At 28.8% G+C, this 21515-nt stretch overlaps 5 protein-coding genes across 5 annotated transcripts; 1 reads left to right on the top strand and 4 right to left on the bottom strand.

Moving 5' to 3' along the window:
• Positions 1 to 2604: 2604 nt before the first annotated feature.
• Positions 2605 to 4199, top strand: GO595_008540 (CAMK family protein kinase; the record flags this gene model as incomplete). The annotated part of the gene is made up of 2 exons (XM_067922126.1): positions 2605 to 3216; positions 3294 to 4199. The coding sequence occupies 2 exons, from the start codon at positions 2605 to 2607 to the stop codon at positions 4197 to 4199; spliced, it is 1518 nt and encodes a 505-aa protein (XP_067771306.1).
• A 303-nt stretch (positions 4200 to 4502) lies between these two features.
• Positions 4503 to 5318, bottom strand: GO595_008539 (PSP1 C-terminal conserved region family protein; the record flags this gene model as incomplete). The annotated part of the gene is made up of 1 exon (XM_067922125.1): positions 4503 to 5318. One exon carries the CDS (start codon positions 5316 to 5318, stop codon positions 4503 to 4505), a length of 816 nt encoding a protein of 271 aa, XP_067771305.1.
• Positions 5319 to 5551: 233 nt separating this feature from the next.
• Positions 5552 to 6445, bottom strand: GO595_008538 (Brix-domain-containing protein; the record flags this gene model as incomplete). The annotated part of the gene is made up of 1 exon (XM_067922123.1): positions 5552 to 6445. The coding sequence occupies one exon, from the start codon at positions 6443 to 6445 to the stop codon at positions 5552 to 5554; it is 894 nt and encodes a 297-aa protein (XP_067771304.1).
• Positions 6446 to 16917: 10472 nt separating this feature from the next.
• GO595_008537 (AAA family ATPase) lies at positions 16918 to 18816 on the bottom strand (the record flags this gene model as incomplete). Its single annotated transcript, XM_067922122.1, has 1 exon — positions 16918 to 18816. One exon carries the CDS (start codon positions 18814 to 18816, stop codon positions 16918 to 16920), a length of 1899 nt encoding a protein of 632 aa, XP_067771303.1.
• A 169-nt stretch (positions 18817 to 18985) lies between these two features.
• Positions 18986 to 19603, bottom strand: GO595_008536 (small GTP-binding protein; the record flags this gene model as incomplete). Its single annotated transcript, XM_067922121.1, has 1 exon — positions 18986 to 19603. One exon carries the CDS (start codon positions 19601 to 19603, stop codon positions 18986 to 18988), a length of 618 nt encoding a protein of 205 aa, XP_067771302.1.
• Between the last annotated feature and the right edge of the window lie 1912 nt (positions 19604 to 21515).

Genomic DNA, 21515 nt, shown 5'->3' with positions numbered 1-21515 from the left:
TTTAAAGTGACATTTCAGGTGAACGTTAATTTCTATTTTCTTACCCTTAACGTACTCATTTGAATCGATTTTGGTCGTTATATCTATCGGATAATTCAAATCTATTGAACTTTCGGTATAATCAGAAAACAATTGTGATAAAACATTAGCAGCAAATTTATGATACGAATGTAAATTTTCATCTGATAAAATTTGTAGTGATAAATTAATTTTATTTTCAGCATTTAAATTTGAAATTATAGATTTTGATATTTTCTTAATTAAGTTACAATTTTTATATTTTATGAACAATTTAATGAATTCCAATTTATAATTATTTTTATCTTCGTGATCATAATTAATATAATTCTGCATTATAATTGCTGCTTTTCTATTAAATCCATTATTTAAACATAAGTCAATTAGTTTTAATAAAATTGATTTCATTTCAAGTTCGAATTTTTTGTCAGAAGAAATTTTCTTTATTATCGAATTGTAATTACTGTTCTCTTTTGCGGTATTTCCTATATCCAATTGTCTTTTAACTGATTCCAATTGTATACAATATATTTCGAGTAAATTTATTTCATTCTTAATGATTTCATAATCGTTTTTCTTATTATATTTCTTACATTCTTTTATCAATTGTTGTAATGCTGTTGTAAACCACAAATTGTATTGGAATTCGGACATTATAATGTTTTGCTTGATGAGCATCGATATATTAAAGAGAAATCGAGTTGAATATTGTACAGCTTTAATAAAATCATTCGAATCGATATACGACTGAAGTTTCCACTTGTATAAAAAGTAACGAATGTTATATTCACATTTGGAATTAAGAATAAAGTCGTCCGTAAATTGATCAATCCCTTTGGAAAAACTAAAAGAATATGTAAGTGAATTATTGTCAACAAAGTCTTCAAAGACATTGCGGTGATTCTCTATAAGTTCTTCTGTGTATGATACAATTGTAACATATTCAACTGTTAATGATAACCGATTATAGATCTTGATAAGACGTAATGAGTTTTGAAAAGTAGAAAGTGTAATTTCTGTTTGCAAATTTGGACTTAAGGCTTTGATGCGCTTATGGAAAATGCTGATTATTTGTGAAATTAAAACTGGCCATATCTTGCGCATATCAGCTTTCTTAGGATTGCCTTGGCCTTTTATGGAAAGAACTTGTAGATTGGGAATATGTGATTGGATATGTTGAACTAAAGAGCTGGATTGCACAAAAAGAGTCTTGCTTTTAAGCTTTTTGGGATCAAATATAAAAATTGCTTGAATCTGTATATGAGGCCTTGAGTAATTTTGATTAAAGGTTTCGATTTCTTTCATGTGATTACGAGTAAAATCTCCTTTACTGGAACATAAAAAAAAGTTTAATATAATATAGGGAGAAAATGCTGTGTCATCAAGATTTTGTGGTTGTTGAACAAGCTCAATTTTTGGATTAAATTGAAACGATTGTTTTGGGCTACTTTCAAGTAAACCTGAGATTTCTTTTGGCTTGGAAAAGTTCATTACTTTAGTTATGCCTGATGAATATTCGGATGGAGCAACAACATAAATATGAGGTTCAAACATTTGCCTGTTAAAAAACCGTTTACTTCTACAATTGAAAGAGCGCAAAAATGCAGTTTTTCCGGGTTAATGCGATTTTTATAACTTCCCTTTTAAGGAAATATTTTATGTTTTTTCAACCACATGAATAATGTTTCAGAACAAAATGTGATAATATGGAAAAATTAGATCTACATTGAAATCATTATATAAGAAGGAATTCTAAAAATAAAAAAATCTACAGTACCTTAATTTTACATAACATCTGACAACAATTTGTATTCATGACATTATGATATGTATAATCGTTGATTAAATTTTTTTGGAAAATTCCAATTTTCTTCAAAACGTTAGCATGATATTATATTAAATTTAAAGTTATAATGTAATATATACTATAGTGTTATTTTACAATAAAACTAAATAAAAATTTCGTGTATTTTTAGAAATCTACCAAATTTTTCATTTACATAACCAAAATATTTTATTGAATTAAAAACAACCAAAAAAATAACGAAAGGCTCAATACTTTTTGGTAACGAAAATATTTCATATAGATCTCGACAACAAGAAATGAATTTTAAATTTTCAAATTTGTCGAGTCCAAAAAGACGTTAAGTCACTTGACTTTACTATCATTTTAATGGGCCATTTACACACAGAAAATTGAGAGCATATCAATAAAATTCTTAAGAGATTTTAAGTCGCACGATTAATCGTAAAAGTGCTTTTTTTCACGGTGTTTTAATCGTTTTAAACTCAAAAAGTGAGATCCCGCCAAAATTTTCACTCAAATTGACACACGTCTTTATCATTTCCTGACAAATAAGCTCTCAAAGGAATAACACTGTTGTTCATTTATCTATAAGAAATCTTTCATTATTAAAAAAATGAGTACACGGTGAATTTTTATGGATAATATAGAACATTCACACGAAAACGAAGGAAAATTTCCATTGACAAGAAGTTGTTTACACTATTCAATATCATCAAAGTTGTTATCGTCATTCAAATTTCAAAGCGTTCTATCGGCTTTCATCATTCTAAACTTACGATATGAACGAAAGAACACACGAAGTTGGCGGCTACATCCTCGGAAGGACACTTGGAAGTGGAACAACAGGAAAAGTGAAGCTTGCTATCAATAAGGAAACAAACAAACAAGTTGCAGTTAAGATTATCAGAAAAGCAAGTTTTGATATCAAGCCTGATCTAGAGCGAAAGATTCATCGTGAGGTAGCATTGATGCGCCTTTTAAACCATCCACATCTCCTCAAGCTTGTCGAAGTTTGTGAATCTCCACATCATTTATACATATTTATTGAATATGCACCTCATGGAGAACTCTTTGACTATTTAGTTAAAAGGCGGTTCCTTAACCCACCAGAAGCAATGATGTTTTTCAGAGAAATCATTTATGGTTTAGATTATCTTCATAAGCATGGTATCTGCCACAGAGACCTAAAACCAGAAAACATTCTTCTTGACGAGTTTGATCACGTTAAGATAGCAGATTTTGGATTTGCTCGATGGATGCGATCAAATATTGCCGAGACATCATGTGGTTCACCACATTATGCCGCACCAGAAGTCATCCGCGGAGAGCCGTATGATGGGCGTGGAGCTGATGTATGGAGTTGCGGTGTAATTTTATATGCTTTACTTGCAGTATGTTTTTAGCGTTTAAATAGCTTCAGCTTCGTTAAGCGAAGCTTGTGAACGCGTTTATTTTGACTAACACATAGGGAAGACTTCCTTTTGATGATGATTCAATTCGCAATTTACTTGCCAAAGTCAAACTCGGCCACTACAAAATGCCCAATTTCTTACCAGAAATCCAAGATCTTATTTCTCAGATGCTTACTGTTGATGTAAATCATCGTATCAAAATTGATCAAATCAAAACTCACCCAGCCTTTTTAATGGATCTTCCATCCACCTACACAGTACCCACACCATTACCTATCATTAGTATGTCCGAACCGATTGATTCCAGTTTAATCGATAAAACAATAATCAATATCCTTCGTTGCATCGGCTACAACTCTGATGAAGAAGCCATGAAGGAACTTCTCTGTTCCGGCCATACCAGTGCCAAAGTCTTCTATCAAATGTACAAGCGAAATGAATCATTAGATTCCTTACCATGGTCAGACGATGAAGACGTACCCGCAGACTATGGCATCCAACCCGAGTCTGGCGTCTTTCTTATGTCACCACGACAATTTGGTCCATTACATGCAACTAGTGATCAATTCCATCGTCGCACACAAGTTGGCTCCATTGGAAGCTTCCAATCGCCGCAGTCACTCGCGCAGCGTCCAAATTGGGCTGGCGACTTCTCTCCGTACACGGCCGTTAACTACGAGCAGCGGTTAACTGACATCGAACTTCGGCCCGAGGAGCTCATGGACCTGTTCCAGAACCTCCTCAACAGGCTGCACTTTAGGTGGTTCCATCCCGACGACTTGTGCCTCATTGCAAGGCAATTGGTGCCCGATTTGCTGGTGACGATAACCGCTTCGTTTGAGGCAATGAACATGTTACAAGTCGTGGTGTCACTGGTACATGGAGAAATTGATACGTTCGATTTGCTGATTACTGAAATGGGCAAAGCAATTGATGAGAGATTGCAAATTATTAGGCAATAAATAAATGAAAATAATGTAATTGAATTGGGTGTTTTAGATATGCAAAATCATTTGTAGGTAATACATGAAAAATTAAGAAAAAATCGGCCGCGAAATGCATTTAGACTTCCTTCGTCTTTTTATTTATAATTTATGAACGTTACTTCAGTTCAGGTGATTTTCTGGGTAAAAAGTGACAGTGTCATGAGTTCAAATTGAATAAATTCAATGAAAAGGGCAAAGTTAAATGTGACATACAAAGAAAATTTTTGAATGTAAATCTGTTGAAAAAGCTTTTGTTTTGAATGCAGCGTAAATTGTATTTTATTGAAAATGTAAACCGTTGTTGTGCATCGGTGTCCTCTGCCCTTGTGCCATGAACGAGTTATTTACAGGTGTATTTCCATCATGCCATACCATCCAAATTCTTGTACCATATATTTTAAACAAAGACCGAACAAGGTTACGAAAATCGACATAACAGTCGGCTTTGTAATAAAAAATGAGTTTTTTTCCATCAAATTGGAATACAGCTCCAGTGATTTTCATTGGGAGACCCATTTCACGAGCTTTGATTTGGCATAATTCCATTGCTTTGGCTTCTCTTTCTGCTTTTTGTGGTAATTGAGAAATTTCGCTTTGTACTGCTTTGCGAACAATAAACTTTGCAGACTTTAAATCACGTGCAGGAGGCTTCGGAACTTCGTTGATAATCTTTCCGACATCAAATCCTCTATCAGCTTCAGTTAGAACGTAATCTCCAATTTGAAGTGACAATGTATCTGATGCCTTAAAAACTACAGTACGAAATGGGTGAAACTGAATTTGGTAATATTTCAAATTTAAAGGTCCTCCTTCAGGCTCTATTTCTCCAGTAAATGCCATATCTTCGTAAGATTGTTGAGGCATGTCCATATATTGCATTGGTGGTGCTGATTCTGAAAATGGTATAACTCTATTATTATGATAATTTTGTCCAATTGAAGAAGGGAATTCCATTTGAGATCTATTTCGAGATGTTTCAATTGGAGAGTCGATATCCCATATGTCTCTAAGAGAGGATGGCAAAAGTGAGATTTGTTGTTCTTGATTAACAGAATCAAAAGGCTCCTCGTTGTAGAAGCCCCAATTTTGTTTCATGATCTGCTGGCAAAGTGTTGAAAAATAATTCAAAACATTTAACCGCCAAACATCAGTAAACCATTGATATTTTGAGTGTATTTCGATCGTGCAAAAACGAGAAGAAAAAACATTCAAAAACATTGGCATAAATTTCCTTCATCCTCCAGAAACGATTTTAAAGCACATTGGAAATTATTTCACGAAAATGCTAAACAAAATTTTATGTATTATAATGAAATTTTATATATAATTTATTCATTTTCTTTGTTCTCTCTTTGTTGCCTCCTTTTTTCCCTTTTAGCATCTTTGATTTTCTTAGTTTCGAGTTTGTTCTCAATTGCAATTTTCATCTTAGCATCCGACTCAGGATCAATTACGGGCTTTTTAACAATGTTCCTTTTCATTCTTTCGATTTCAACAATTTTCTTAAGTTTGTGCGGTGGAATAAATTTAGCATTTCTGTGTATTTGGCGACCACAGAATGATCCTGAAAGAGCAAGGACATGATACATGCAACATCGTGGACCAGCTTCAAATAAGGTAACATTATCGCCATTCCATGAGATTTGGTAACGAGATAACCATATACGGTCATCTGCAATGTGGAAAGAGATAGCTGTATCAACAACAATTTTGGATGATGAATATGGAACCGAAAATATACGCGTGAAAAGTTGTTTGGTAACTCCATAGAAGGGATCACTATCAAACGCTGGATCAAAGAAAATTAAGGGACGAGTTTGATCTGAACAAATTCCAATAAGATGAAGTTCTTCAGTAGTATGAATGTTCTGTAAATAAAAACATACTGTGGGACCTCCTGGGGAAAGAGAAAACCAAATATAATTTTCGTTGGAATGCCGAGTTTCGAAAACAATTATGCTATTACAATTATGTGCGTCTGCAAGATCATTAAGAGTGACAAGATGATTACCTTTAAACTTTTTTTCGCGTTGAGCACCTGGAAGTAATTTAAGAAAGTCTTTCATAAAGATGCGGAGTTCTGAAGAAATACCGCGCTTTGCTACAACGAGTGGTTGATAATTTATGATCTGTTTCACTGGAGGAGCTTTTGGTGGAGGTATGTTTTGATGTGGTTTTGGTGGTTCTTCTTCAGAAGAAGAGTAATCAGAAGGTCCAAACATTTGGGAATTGAATAACTTTGTTTGCTTCCCAAAAAGGATTGCTTGATGCTTGCTCGATAAAGGATATAGATAAAATAGCAATAATTTATTGTTTGCATTTATTCGCCACATGCTTACATATGAAAATTCTAAGTTGCAAGAAATATATTCTTTCTCATCTGAAAATTTATCCAGAAGTAAAGATATTTACCATCTTAAAACCGAATACAAACCATGGTTGGCGCTGGTATCAACAGCGCACTCCACTCGGATAAAATTAAGAATTTTTTTTCATTAATGTATATATATATACATATATAAAATGAACCTTCACCAAATTTAACAAAGCAAGAAAAACAAGTTTGCCTTTAGTTAATAGAAAAATATGCATCAATATCATTTTTTGGCATTGAATATATTTTGTAATATGAAAAGTCGCATGATTCATCAGGTCTGTATGTATTTTGCAAAAGCTTTTGTATTGCTTTTTTAACATTACCTGCAGATTGATGCAAAGCATTTAAAATTGTTGCTATAGAATATTTTTGACCAAGAAACACATAAATTGCAAGTATTGTTTGAAAGTAACTATCTTCATTGGGTGTCAAAGCACAAATCTGTTCGAAAATCTGGTTAATATTTTGAAAAGTAGAAAACTGATCTGGATTATTTTTCATATATTCCAAAACATTTGAAAGTGTAATCTTTTGAAGCATTTCCACGTCTTCTTTGCTTAGCTTTACATTTTGTGATTCATCGTTGTTTTGGTTTTGTGTGTTAATCAAATTCACCTCCATATTTTTTAGGGTGGTCCGCCTTTTGGCGCCAAAAGCGTTCAATTTTCGCGGTTATTTGAAACAAATTCTGAATAAAAAACGGTTGAATTTAAATTAAACTTTAATTGGTTACACCAAATCCAACTTTTTGAATGGTATTTCTGTTAAAAACGATCAAAAGTAGTCCCCATTTTTGAACATCAGTTTAGTTTCAACTGAAGGATCTGTATCTATATATCATTAAAATTTAAAAAAAAGTTTGCACTAACTATATTAGAAAAATTAAAATTTCTTGAAATTAAAAACATTCGGTTCGCACTGGATTTAGTGAAGATTAATAAGATTCCGAAGGAAAATATCAATCATTTAATAAAATTTCTTATTAAATTTAAAATTATTTCTTTCTAAAAAGTGACACTTCAAGGAAACTTGAAGAGTAGTATCTATTAATACTATATATTAAACTCGACTTGCGATTTCCACCCATCGTATATAGCGATCATCCTACGATCTTGATATCATAAATATATAATATATATACAAAGTTGCATCTATGATTAATATAAATCTGAAAATTATATTTTGATTGGCACGAGATAAATTTATTCTTTCATTCCAAAAAGTGCCAAAAATCGACTTTTGCATGGTTTACATCGAACGATAGAAGCAACGATAAGTAACGATAGGAGCAAATTTGAATGATGGTAAATATTATCAAAATTTTACCCTTTCCTCGAAAAGATACGTTATTTATTTACACCATCGTAATTTGTCAACAGCCAAATTAAATGATTCTTGGTTTGTTAGAAACTAAATGTATTGATATTTTATCATAGAATCGTGATTTGTTATTCATCCCAAATAATTTTATGAAATCTTGATTTTCTTGAATTTATGAATTTATAAAAAAAAATGAATGATGTGATAATTTTCGTAATACCTTAATGATGTACTTGTTTAACCTGATTAATGGTTTATAATCGATAAAATAGTTGTATAAGTCCATATTCTTGAAATATCTTAAAACAAACGATATTTTTTTTTCTGAACAAAACGATTCTTGATCATTGAATTTATTTGATGATTTTTTTTTATTTATTTATTTTTATTTTCCAATTTTAGCAAAATATTCAATTCTATTGAATAAATATCGATACAAATACAATTTGCAAATTATCTATGAAATACAGACCTGAGATACATTTATCATTCCTTTTATCTCATATTACTAATATGCTTTCAAATTTTGAATATATTACATTTTTCGAATTATCCGACAATATATGTAATGATGTTGATTTCTCTATTTTTCCGAATATGATTCAATACCACCATCATTCTAAAATTGTTTTTGAGAACGATACGAGCTGATTGAGTGATTTTTATACGTCCACTCATCCAAATTTGACTTCGAACCGCTTGAACATGTAAAATGATATCAATAACTTATAATCGGATTATAATTGTATATAGCGATCATCCTACGATCTTGATATTATGAATATATAATATATAAATACATAGTTGCATCTATGATTAATAATAAACTAAGAATAATATCTTGATATATTAAGAAATTGAAAATTCAGAAATTATTTGGGAAATGATGAAATATTACTTATTTTATTTGATTATATATAATTTTGATATTAAATTCTTTTCAAATCTATCGAAAATATTGATAAACTCAAAAAATTTCAAATATATTGATGGCATATTCATGTAATTGTCGTATATAAGTTATTTTCGATATGTGAAAGCACATTCGGCCATATATTGGTACAAACGATACAAAACTATCTAACGATAACTTTTTTAAATATAATAACAGTTTTTTTATTATTGAATTATTTCAACGGTACTTTTTTCCTTTTCGCATGATAATTTAAAATCAATTGAAAAATTATCAGTCATCTTGTGTATTCATCTTTTCCCGATATGTATTCTTATGTCACATAACAAAATCCTCATCTTATCGTATTTTTTTTTTCAACTGATTGAATGTTTTTTGTTCGTTCTTCTATTCAAATTTGACTACGAATAGATCGTTAACCAATAACGATGTAATTCATGAACGATAAATTTACTATTATTCTTTTTTGACCTACAAATTTGTATTTCGCCGATAGCAAAATAACCATAATTAAAATCTTATTTTATGCTATTCATTTCAAATTTTGTAAAATTAATTTATTTTTGATTCAGATTTCAAATATATTATAATCGGTAATTTATATATGGCAACAGAAATTATTTGTAGTTCATAATATATAATGAGTAATTTTACATATTCTAGAATAGAATATTTCCTCATTGACGATTTCGTTATCGGAAACGATATAAGATAATTGTGTGATTTTTATTCGTCCTACTATTCAAATTTGGCTGTGAACCCCTTTGTTCTCGAACTGTATGAATTAATTGAAGATTAACTTTCTTTTTTTAACCTGGGATTTGATTTTTGCTTTCGGCAAAAATCAAATCCAAAATAAGACAAATTATTAACTAGAGAATGTATAATTAAAATATCAAGTAGATGAGAATTTACTATTCAAATCGATTTTTTTATTCGATCTAATTTAATATATCATATTTTTTCTAATAATAATTTTAGCAGATATGTTTTTTATTAGACTCGAATGGATATGATCTAAAATGGAAAATGAATATAATAAATGGTAAAAATTTATTTTTTCTTACATATCCTGAAATCGGACAAGTTTCATTTAGCAATTGTTCCAATCTCATCATTTGTAGCGGTTTTCAACCGTCATTTTTATTTGAAAAAAAATTGGATTTTCAACTTTTTGAACTAGGTTTTGCTTCCTTCGGAAAGGGATAAGAGAAGATTCAGAAGATTTTCATAAAAAGATTTGGGCAAGATAGATGCGTTTTGGTTGAATAATGAAATATTTTTTAATGAAAAACTTCAAGTATATGAGATAAATGATGAGCTGCCTTTGGGATGGCAGAAAGATAATAAAGTTTTAATGAATAATGAAAATTTAAGTATTCCAAATAAAATTAAATATATGAATGGATTTCATCATGAAGTTCATTCTATGTTTTTATTTATTATAATTTTATATATAAATTCATATCACATGTCCATTAAAATTTTTTTCAGTGTTATTTAATAGCATTGGAATGAGTACATCAAAGATAAATTCCTTTCCAGACTTAATTGCACTTACAGAAATAATTTATAACATAAATACAAACAATCTTGATACATCTGTTTCTTCATTACGCAAATTTTATGATAATTCACGAACGTATTCATTCAACTTGATCATCTGCCGTTTCATTTTACACTTTGTTTGTAACAAGACTGAAAAATATAGATATAATTATTGAGTTTTTGAATTTAATTGAACGAGATGAAAATAAAAATCAAGTTTCAATAATTGACATTTTTTCTCAATTCCTTCGGAAAAATAACTCACAAGAATCTAATTATCTTATCGGAAAGTTGATTGAAAAAGGTTTAATTAACTCATCGATTACTATAAATATGAAAAATTTATTTTTTTCACATTTTAAAGCACATTTCGTTTTAAACCATCGTTATCAATTTTCTGAATATTTCTCCGAAAACCTTGAAAAACTTAAAGCGAATAATTGGGAACTTCATCAGAAATATGTTAAAGAAGGAATAAATCAGAATGAAATTGCTAAAATAATTCGGAATGATGAAATAGAAAAACTTCAAGAAATATCATCAGAAACAAACTTCGATTTTAATCAAACAATTCCAAAATCACTTTATGAAAGATATTCATTTATTAATCATAAAAATGTTACATTAATTGATTATACAGCATTTTTTTCTTCAGTTAAATGTTTTAAATATTTACTTATGAATGGAGCAAAATTAGATAAAACAGGTAAATATGCTGTTGCAGGTGGAAATGAAGAAATTATTCATTTATGTGAACAAAATCATTCAACATTTGAAGATGCATATGAAACAGCAATAGAATTTCATAGAAATGATATCTTTAAATATTTTTATGATAATAAGTTAAAAGAAATTAAGAATTTAGAAGAATTAGGAGCAAAATGTGTTTTACATGATAATTATGAACTTTTATCATTTTTACTTAAAGAAGGAATGAAAATAAATGAAAATATTCTCATTGCTTCAATTATAACAGGGAATTTATATATTACTCAATATTTTCTCCAAAGTAATCATATTCCTATTGATTTTTTTGAAAATTTCGGGTTTTTCTGGAAATGTGGAACTTTATAACTATTTAATTAACAATAGATACATTGATTTTAGCAAGATTGTTTGCTTATTTCATTAGATTTTTATTAAAATATTTCATCGTTTCATAAAAATTTTTAAATTTTTTTTTAAATATTTTTAGCACTAACAAAAGCTTCAAAAAATGGTTATACAGAAATCGTTAAATTACTTCTTGAAAAAGAAGGAATTGATATTAATGCTAAAAATGAAATTTATTTTAATAATTTTATATTTCAAAATAATAATTGGAAATTATTTTAATTATTTAAAACAGCACTTATGTTAGCTTCTTCAAATGGTCATACAGAAATAGTTAAATTACTTCTTGAACAAGAAGGAATTGATATTAATGCTAAAGATATTTATTTGTTTTATTTGAAATTTATTTTAATAATTTTATATTTCAAAATAATATTTGGAAATTATTTAATATATTTTATACAGCACTTATTTTAGCATCTTGGAATGGTCATACAGAAATAGTTAAATTACTTCTTGAACAAGAAGGAATTGATATTAATGCTAAAGATATTTATTTGTTTTATTTGAAATTTATTTTAATAATTTTATATTTCAAAATAATATTTGGAAATTATTTAAATTATTTAATACAGCACTTATTTGGGCATCTGAAGGAGGTCGTACAGAAATAGTCAAATTACTTCTTGAACAAGAAGGAATTGATATTAATGCTAAAAATGAAATTTATTTTAATAATTTAATATTTCAAAATAATATTCTGGAATTATTTAAATTATTTCAAACAGCACTTATTTTAGCATCTTGGAATGGTGATACAGAAATAGTTAAATTACTTCTTAAACAAGAAGGAATTGATATTAATGCTAAAAGTATTTATTTGTTTTATTTGATATTTATTTTAATAATTTAATATTTCAAAATAATATTCTGGAATTATTTAAATTATTTAAAACAGCACTTATTAGAGCATCTGAAAATGGTCACACTGAAATAGTTAAATTGCTTCTTGAACAAGAGAATATTGATATCGATGCTAAAAATATTTTTTTGTTTTATTTAAAATATTTTTAAAAAATATGAAATTTCATATAAACATTTGGAATTACTTATAAACATATAAAACAGCGCTTATGATAGCATCAGAAAAGAAAAATGCAGAAATTATTCGATTATTTGCAGACAAAATTCAACATCATAAATGTGACGACATAATAAAATTAAAAGATTCTCAAGGATAAAAGAGGTAATATTTAAATATTGAAATAAAAATTTCCTAAATTCAGTTTGTCTTCATACATTATCATTAACACATGAAATTTGATCAATATTATTATAAGAATCAAAATCTGATGAATAGAATATTTTATATCATATTTCATTGTATGATTTTCATATAATTTGATGATAATTTTTGTGAAAAAAATGATGAAAAATACATAACAACAAAAAATTCTTTACTATTCATAGTATTATTTACTCTTAAAGTTTAATGGAAATCTATTGAGTACACCTTATTATTTTAAGTCTGTTTTGGAAAGAAAACATTAGAAATTATTCAATTTCGGTATAAAGTATTGAATCTTTTTTAAGAAGTATTATTGATTACTCAAGTGTAGCTTCACTTTTTCAATGCATGACGATCAAAACCGTTCGTGCATTCGGCACTTGCAAAAATTCTGTTAATATTATATATTAAACTCGACTTGCGATTTTCACCCACCGTATATAGCGATCATCCTACAATCTTGATATTATGGATATATAATATATATACATAATTGCATCTATGATTAATAAAAACTAAGAATTATATCTTGATTAGCACAAGATAAATCTATTCTTTAATTCCAAAAAGTGCCAAAAATCGACTTTTGCATAGTTTACATTGAACGATATCAACAACGATAAATGACGATAGGAGCGAATTTGAATGATGGTAAATATTATCAAATTTTTACCCTTTTCTCAAAAAATACGTTATATATATCCAAAAAGTGTCTTGGATTTCCATGCTTTGTTTTTTTCTATCATTTCGATGATAATAGCAGCCAAATTAAGTGATTCTTGGTTTGCTAAGAAATAAAATTGTTGAAATTTATTCATAAAAGCGTGATTTGTTATTTATTCCGTATAAGCAGATCAAATCTTGATTTTATTTAAATTAATTTATTTATTAATTCAATTGAATAAATGATATAATAAATTTCAAAATACTTTAATGATATACTCATACAACCTAATTAATAATCGATAGTAGAGTAGTGTAAGCGAAAAATTACACAATGGAATTTTTATATAACTCGAAAATATTTTCATATATTCATTAATGAACATATTGATTAAACCCTATATCACATGTCTATAAGTGAATTCATTCGTATATTTTTTGGATATTTTGATTTTTTGATTTTAAATATTTGAACATGCTTACAAAAAGTTAACATTGCACACAAAAACTGCATTATCACGAAGAAACATGTTGCCACAAACTTTTGTTCATTTTTGTTGATATAATATAATTGTTTTTTGTAAAAATTATTTAATATATGTTTCTAAATTGAATAAATTCAATTAATTTTTTATTTTTATCAAAATTTACAAAAATTGCATTTCTTTATTGAAATGAATTATTTTAATGAATAAATTTATTCAATAATCAAAATTCTTCTGATTTTTATTATACAGAGTGTACATTAATTTCATTTAAATCATTTTTTCATGTTTTTGTGATGTTCAAAAATATTTTTCAATTCACATGTCACATCATTATATTGAAATTTGTTGTTGCTTAAATGGGAAATTTCTCTAAAATGTACAAAAGAATTTTGATAAAACTGTTATAAATACGAAATATCGATTATATTCTATTTAATGGTACTTCAAATTTTAAAATACCATTGTGGAGGTTTTCGTAACAAATCGAAATAATATAATATGAACAAAAAATTAAACATGGTGTAAAATTTTATATTTTAAATTCCATTTCAACTTTACTATTATTTGATAATACATGAACCAAAATATTCAATAATAATAAAAATATTTCAATATTTCGAGAATTTCGAAAAAATCATTAAATTAAACTAATTTACAAATTTTTTTAAAATAAATTACAAAATTATATTTATTATGATACCTCTGTGAAATAGATAAAGTTTGGTTTGATTTCATTAAGGATGATGTTCATTTTTCATAAGTTTTTTTTCGCTTACACTACTCTTCAATAGTTAATAAAATATTTTCTGAATATACATATTCTTGAAAAATCTTGTAACAAACGATCCATTTTTTTATATAATTTTTTTTTGAAAAACGATTGAATTTATCAATTGCATTTTTTTTTATTTTTTGTATTTTCGAAAAATGTCCAATCTGATTTAATAATTTTATGAACAAATTTAATTAGCAAATGATTTTTAAATAACGGGCTTGAGATACATTTATCAATTCCTTTTATCTCATATTACTCATGTGCTTTCAAATTCTAAATATATTACATTTTTCGACTTATTTAACATTTAATGTAATGATGTTGATTTCTCTATTTCTCCGAATATTTATCAATACCACAGTTTCTAGATAGCTCTATTCTGAAATTGTTTTTGAGAACGATATGAGCTGATTGGATAATATTTATTCGTCCATTAATTCAAATTTAATTTCGAGCCGCTCGAGCAAGTAAAATGATATAAACTAATTGGAGAAAAAATAAATCCAAACTTTTATAATTTATTAGTTTTGCTTTTATATCTTTATTAATTTTTGAATTCTTCATCATTATTTTGGATTTTGTTAAATTTTGTATCTTCTCATTATTCTATAAAACAATATCATTTAATTTAGAGATTTAAGATCGAAGAAATATAAAATAAATTGTATAAACTATCATAAAATTTAATATCATAATTATTCAAATTTTTTTATGAATAGCTTTTAGATAAGATTTCATATGGAAATTATTTATTATTATATTATTTTGCATCAACTTGAAATATTTAAAAATTAATTCAAGTACTATTGTACTTCGGGGATACTTGTATATTATTAAAATTTAAAAAAAAGTTTGCACTAATCATATTAGAAAAATTAAAATTTCTTGAAATTAAAAACATTCGGTTCGCACTGGGTTGTTAAGATTTATTTATAAAATTTCCGGCCGCAAGCGGCAGGGACGTTGGCTCTCAGATTGCTACCAAAGATATACTTCTGTCAGCATGATCGAAGCAGCTGAAGAAATCACAGTTAAAATCTAAGCAGTAAAACAAAAAAATTTTATTTTTGTAATATTTATATTATTCGTAAGCAAAAGTGGTATAATTTTTTTTTCTGACCAGTAATCGAGTAAAGTACTGAAAAAGTTGGTCAAGAATTTGTTTTTATTCTTCAACAATTATTAGACCTGGTACAATTGTCACTTTTCTCGTTAATACTATATATTAAACGCGATTTTGCATATACGTATATAGCGGCCATCCTACGATCTTTATATTATAAATATATCATATATATACATACATAGTTACATATATGATTAATAAAAACCTGATTTTAATATAATGAATAAATTTATTCATGATGATAAAGTGTGGATCCACTTTTGTATGGTTAACGTCGAATAGTAACTTTTTGATAGCTGAATTCATTCATGATGTAATGTTCCGACCTGATTTGATAAAGCCTTTGGTAAATCTTCTAATAATCCTGTTGTAAATTTCAAAAGCAAAATATATTGCATGTTTTATATAATCTGGTAGTCTGTGAAATAATTCTTTATTCCCCATATAAATTAATTGTAGCAATGTAAAGTCGAAATATTTTCTGACCTCATTATATAATCTGCATAGTTTATTCGAAAAGTTTTATCAAATTTGTTTTTGTCCAGTCAGAGTCTTTTCTTTCTCTATTAATAATTGTTCGAACAATTATTTTCTTTTTGATAAAAAAGTAAGACTGCTATATAAAATTCAATTATGTGAGTAATTTCCTTAATAAATTTTCCCCTTTTTAAAAATTTAATCAAGGTCAATTTAATCAAAAATTAAAATCTAATAAATTTGAAAAAAACGTAAAGTTATATTTTACACATTACTTTCTTTGTTTGAATAAAAATTTTAATTTAAATCTAAATATATAGTTATTCAAATGTAAAATTTGAATGGATGGGACTTTTTCCGCGTCCACTATATTAAGTTCCAATATCTTAAATGCCTAAGGGTGTCCCAAAATACAAAATTGATAGATATTCGATTTGAGAGAATTCAAAAAGTCGATAACTTTGTGACGAATTCAATTTCCACAAATTTAGGAGCTTTTCTCTATCCTGCTATTGTTGGTGTCCATTATTCCCATAAATATAATAAACATTATCATAAGTAACAAGACTAAAACATTATAGATCGCCATCACAAGCATAAAAAAGTTAACACCTTCATTATATAATGGAAGTTTAGTGATCTGAATCATTCATTTAATATTCATATTTATTCAATAAAAGGAATTTTAACTTTTGGCTTAGCATTAACTTTCATTTTAGATTCTATGATTACGCCTACAGCCTCATCAAAGTGACTTTGATTTACTGGAATCCATTCATGTTCCTTTGAATTTCTAATTGCGATTTCTATTGCTTCTGATTTCAACGATTCCAAGTCAGCGCCACTAAATCCTTCGCATTTCGCAGCTATTTCTTCTGTATTTATTGATTCGCACAAAGGGATTTTCTTGATGATTTTATCCAAGATATCTTTTCGAGCTTCCATATCTGGCATTGGGATTTGTATCTTCTTATCAAGTCGACCCGGCCTTAGCATCGCCTCATCGATTAATTCCAATCGATTCGTAGCTCCGATTACGAAAACTCGTCCTCGATCTTCAACGCCATCCATTTCAGTCAACAATTGATTTACAACTCGAGAAGCAGCTTGGTTATTCGAATCCTCACTTCTTCGTGGACAAATAGCGTCGAACTCATCGAAAAATATTATACATGGAGCGCTATCACGTGCACGTTGGAATACGCCTCTAATTGCAGATTCACTTTCTCCTAAATACTTATTAAGTAATTCGGGACCTTTAACACTGATAAAAGCTGCGCGATTAGCTTCTAATGAAAGCGCTCGTGCTAAAAGTGTTTTGCCACAGCCTGGTGGCCCATATAAGACAACTCCGGATGATGGGCGATGTCCATATTGCGCAAAGACATCGGGGTTATTAATTGCATCGATAATTGACGATCGTAATATTTGTTTCACTTGATCTAATCCTCCGATTTCGTCAAATGAAACTGGCGGTAATGTTGCAAAGCCTTCACGTCGTAAAGTGGGTTGTACTCTTGGTATAGAACTGACTAAATCTTCCATTGTAATTGATTGTACTTCTTCTTCATTGTGAATAAGACGTTTGACGGCGGTTACGCCGGCTTCTTTGACTAACGAAATGATGTCAGCAGGAACAAAGCCATCAGTGTAACGTGAAATAAGATCAAGATTGACTTCAGGATGAATGTTAACCTTGGCTGCAAGAGTTTGAAAGATGCTAAGACGTTGAGCTTGATCTGGTAATCCGATCGAAATTTCTTTCCCAAAGCGCCCGCAACGACGAAGACTTGGATCAATGTCATCAATATGATTCGTGGTGGCAATAATAAAGACATCTTTGGTCATATCAGAAAATACTTCATCCATAAAGTAACAAAGTTGAGAAACTATTCGAGCAGAAGATGATCCTTTCTTGTTGGTGACTATTTCGATGTTGTCAATAAGAAGAAGTGCAGGAGATGAATTCTGTAAAACTTTAAATAATGCTTTAATGCGTCCTTCTGTTTGACCAGCATACGCTTTGGTTGGTGAAATAAGTTCTGTTGCTGCGATTTTGAAGAATTTAAGGCCATATTGTGAAAATTCACCAGCTGCTGCTTCGGCTAATAATGATTTTCCACATCCAGAAGGACCATGAAGAATGACTCCCTTTTCTGGTGTAACACCAATTAGTTCAAAAAGATTTTTATGTTGAACTGGAGTATTAATTAGTTCCCATAAACATGCTTTTTGAAATTCAAGACCACCAACATCTTTATATGAATACCTTGGGATAATGGGTTCTTGCTCAGGCGGTGATGATTGAATTTTTTGTAATTCTTGTGATGGAGATCTTGGTAACAAAGGTGGAGGTCTTGGAACAGTCTTTGGATTAAAAATCTTGTATCCATTTGCTTGTATAACTTGCCTAGCAACCATTTCGAATTTATTTTTTCCAATTTTGAATTTTGGATTTTCTCTTCGAAGCATTTCAAAGGCAGCGCCAAATTCAACTCTTCCGTCATTTTCTTGTGCATACTTATTGATAATTGATTCAACAACTGCTTTTTGTGTATTTTCCATTTTTCTCGACCTCGAAAAAAAACGTTTTAGGGCACCTCGAAAATTGATCGTCATTATCATCAAAATGGAACTTAAATTCGTAAAACATTTTAATAGCATTAGAAATGAAATATAATCATGGTTAGCATAGCTTTTTCAAAATAATGTTTTATTAAATTGAAAGATGCAATCATTTTCCGCAGCAACCTTTGTTCTTGTTTTGCTCTGCGTTTGCAATGTCAACACCAACAGCTTCTTCTGATGTCTTTGATTTGTTGTGTGATTGATTTGATTCAACAAATACTTGTGCAACCATTTGAATAAGTTCATTGACTCCACTCCCTGTCTTTGCGCTGACTTCATAAAAGCCGGCGTGGATTTCTTCTGCTTTGTCCATTCCTTCTTGGAGAGTGACACATTTTTCTTCTGGTGTTGTTTCACGAAGATCACTCTTATTGCCAATCAAAAACAAAAGTACGTTGCTGCCACTATTTTCAATTAAGCTAGATACCCAAAAGTCGATGATTTCGAATGTCTTTTTATCATCTATTGAATATAAAATAAGTCCAATTTGAGCATCACGACAATAAATTGGAGAGAGACACCTATACCTTTCTTGTCCAGCAGTATCCCATATTTGGAACTTTACTTCTTTATCATCAACTTCAATTGTTTTATATGAATAACTAGCACCAACAGTTGGTGTAATGGATTCATCAAATGTATCAGTAACAATACGAGTAAGAAGTGCTGTTTTTCCAACTGATGTATCCCCAAGAAGCACAACTTTTGCACTTAAGCTTTTCATAATTATTTTTTGAAGGCGGTTTGTTCGTGTATAGAAAAATGAAAAATCGATTGACTAGTTTACGTCAGCACTTTTCGGGTAATGAAAATTTTCGGTGGGCTTTTTTTAAGTTTTATAATTCATAAAGCAAATTAATAATACAAAAAATTCAAACATGCTTCTAATTAATAATCAGCCTTAATATGATTCATAGTAAAAGAACAATTTTTCATGAAGATGTTTAATAAGTGTTAATTTACAAGCTTTTGCTTAACTAAAAATTAAACAAAATCTTTTTAAGGGTTGAATGTCATTCCTGGAAAAGCTTTTAGATCTAAATCTATAAAGATCTTTGAGTTTTTTCTATATTTAGGTGATATTTTACAGCGGTTTGCCCTGAGACCGTTTTTTTCTAGCCCAAAAAATTGAGGCCGTTTACTTTGCTTCATCATAAACAATAGAAAAAATAGTAAACGAAACCTTGGATTCTAACCATGGATCCTTCTGTAGCAAAGCAACTTAAAATTATAAAAGAACGACTTAGGGCATTTAGAGAAATCCTTGATAGATCTAAATCACCTTTCCATTGTGTTCCAAAATCAAATTATAAACACAACAAGGTAAAGTCAAATTATGCAAAAAGAAAAGCATCACACCATATAAACATATCAGACTCAGATAGTTCTAGCGATGTTCACAATGACAGATATCAAAATAAATATTATTCGGATTATTCATCAGATTCATCATACAAACCAAAAAAAAGAAGCACAAAGAAATGGGATACATACAAGCCAAAGAGAAAAAATCCATTTTTAAAACATAAAAGCACAAATAAATATTCATTTAAATCTGATTCTTCAGATGATTTTCGCACATACAAAAAACAACATTATCACTACGAGTCAGATTCATCAAGTTCTACAATAGAATGTCCGAATTGTGGTTTTCACTTCAAAAAGTATGATTCAAATTCATATTCTTCTCTTTCGAATTCGAGCTCCTCTGATTTTTCTATCACAAGTCATAGCAAGCATTTTTTGTCTTCATTTTCTGATGAAGATTTTTCCACATCAGAAGCATTATCATCAGAATCTTCCACATCTTCAGACGAAACATCAAAAATCTATGGTTTTACTAAGAGGATGCTTGATTATATAGACATCAATTCGTCATCTGATATTTTTTATGAGTCAAATTCTCTTCCTACAAATGAGAAAAGTGACAAATATTTACTAAAAGAAAACAAAAAGCAAAAACATTCAACAAAGGAAAGTAAATCATCTAAACATTCAATTGTTGAAAGTAAAAAATCAAAGCACTCGGCACCACAAAGTAAAGTATCGAAGCATTCAACACCAGAAAGTAAAAAATCAAAATATTCATCAAAAGAAAATCATAATACAAATCGAATAATATTAGAAAATAAAAAACCAAAATATTTGGAATCAGAAAGTTTAACATCACAACATTCGACATCAGCAAATAAGAAATCAAAACATTCAACACCACAAAGTAAAGCATCATCAAAATATTCGATACATGAAAGCAAGAAATCAAAACTTTCAACGCCACAAAGTAAAACATCTGAACTTTCCAAAGCTGAGTCCATATCATTTAAGAGTTCAACGTTCCAAAATTCGAAACAATTTGATTCTTCTTCATCATCATTTGATGATTCAAATCAATTCGAAAAGATTCAAAATAAAAGTTCAGATTCATCAAAAAAGAAAGAAAAACCTCAAAAACAAAAACTTATGATTGGTTATCAAGCTGAAAATTGTTTAGAAGAATTTGGAAACGAATTTATTGAAGAAGAAGAAGAACTTAATGATATGTTTAATGGTGAAGAAGATATAAATGAAATATTTAATATTGAAGAAGATATAAATGAAACATTTAATATTGAAGAAGATATAAATGAAAAATTTGA

Source organism: Histomonas meleagridis (assembly GCF_020186115.1).
Source record: "Histomonas meleagridis strain 2922-C6/04-10x chromosome Unknown contig_68, whole genome shotgun sequence".
In the NCBI taxonomy this organism is placed as follows: domain Eukaryota; phylum Parabasalia; order Tritrichomonadida; family Dientamoebidae; genus Histomonas; species Histomonas meleagridis.
This window is presented reverse-complemented; position numbering and strand designations above follow the sequence as displayed.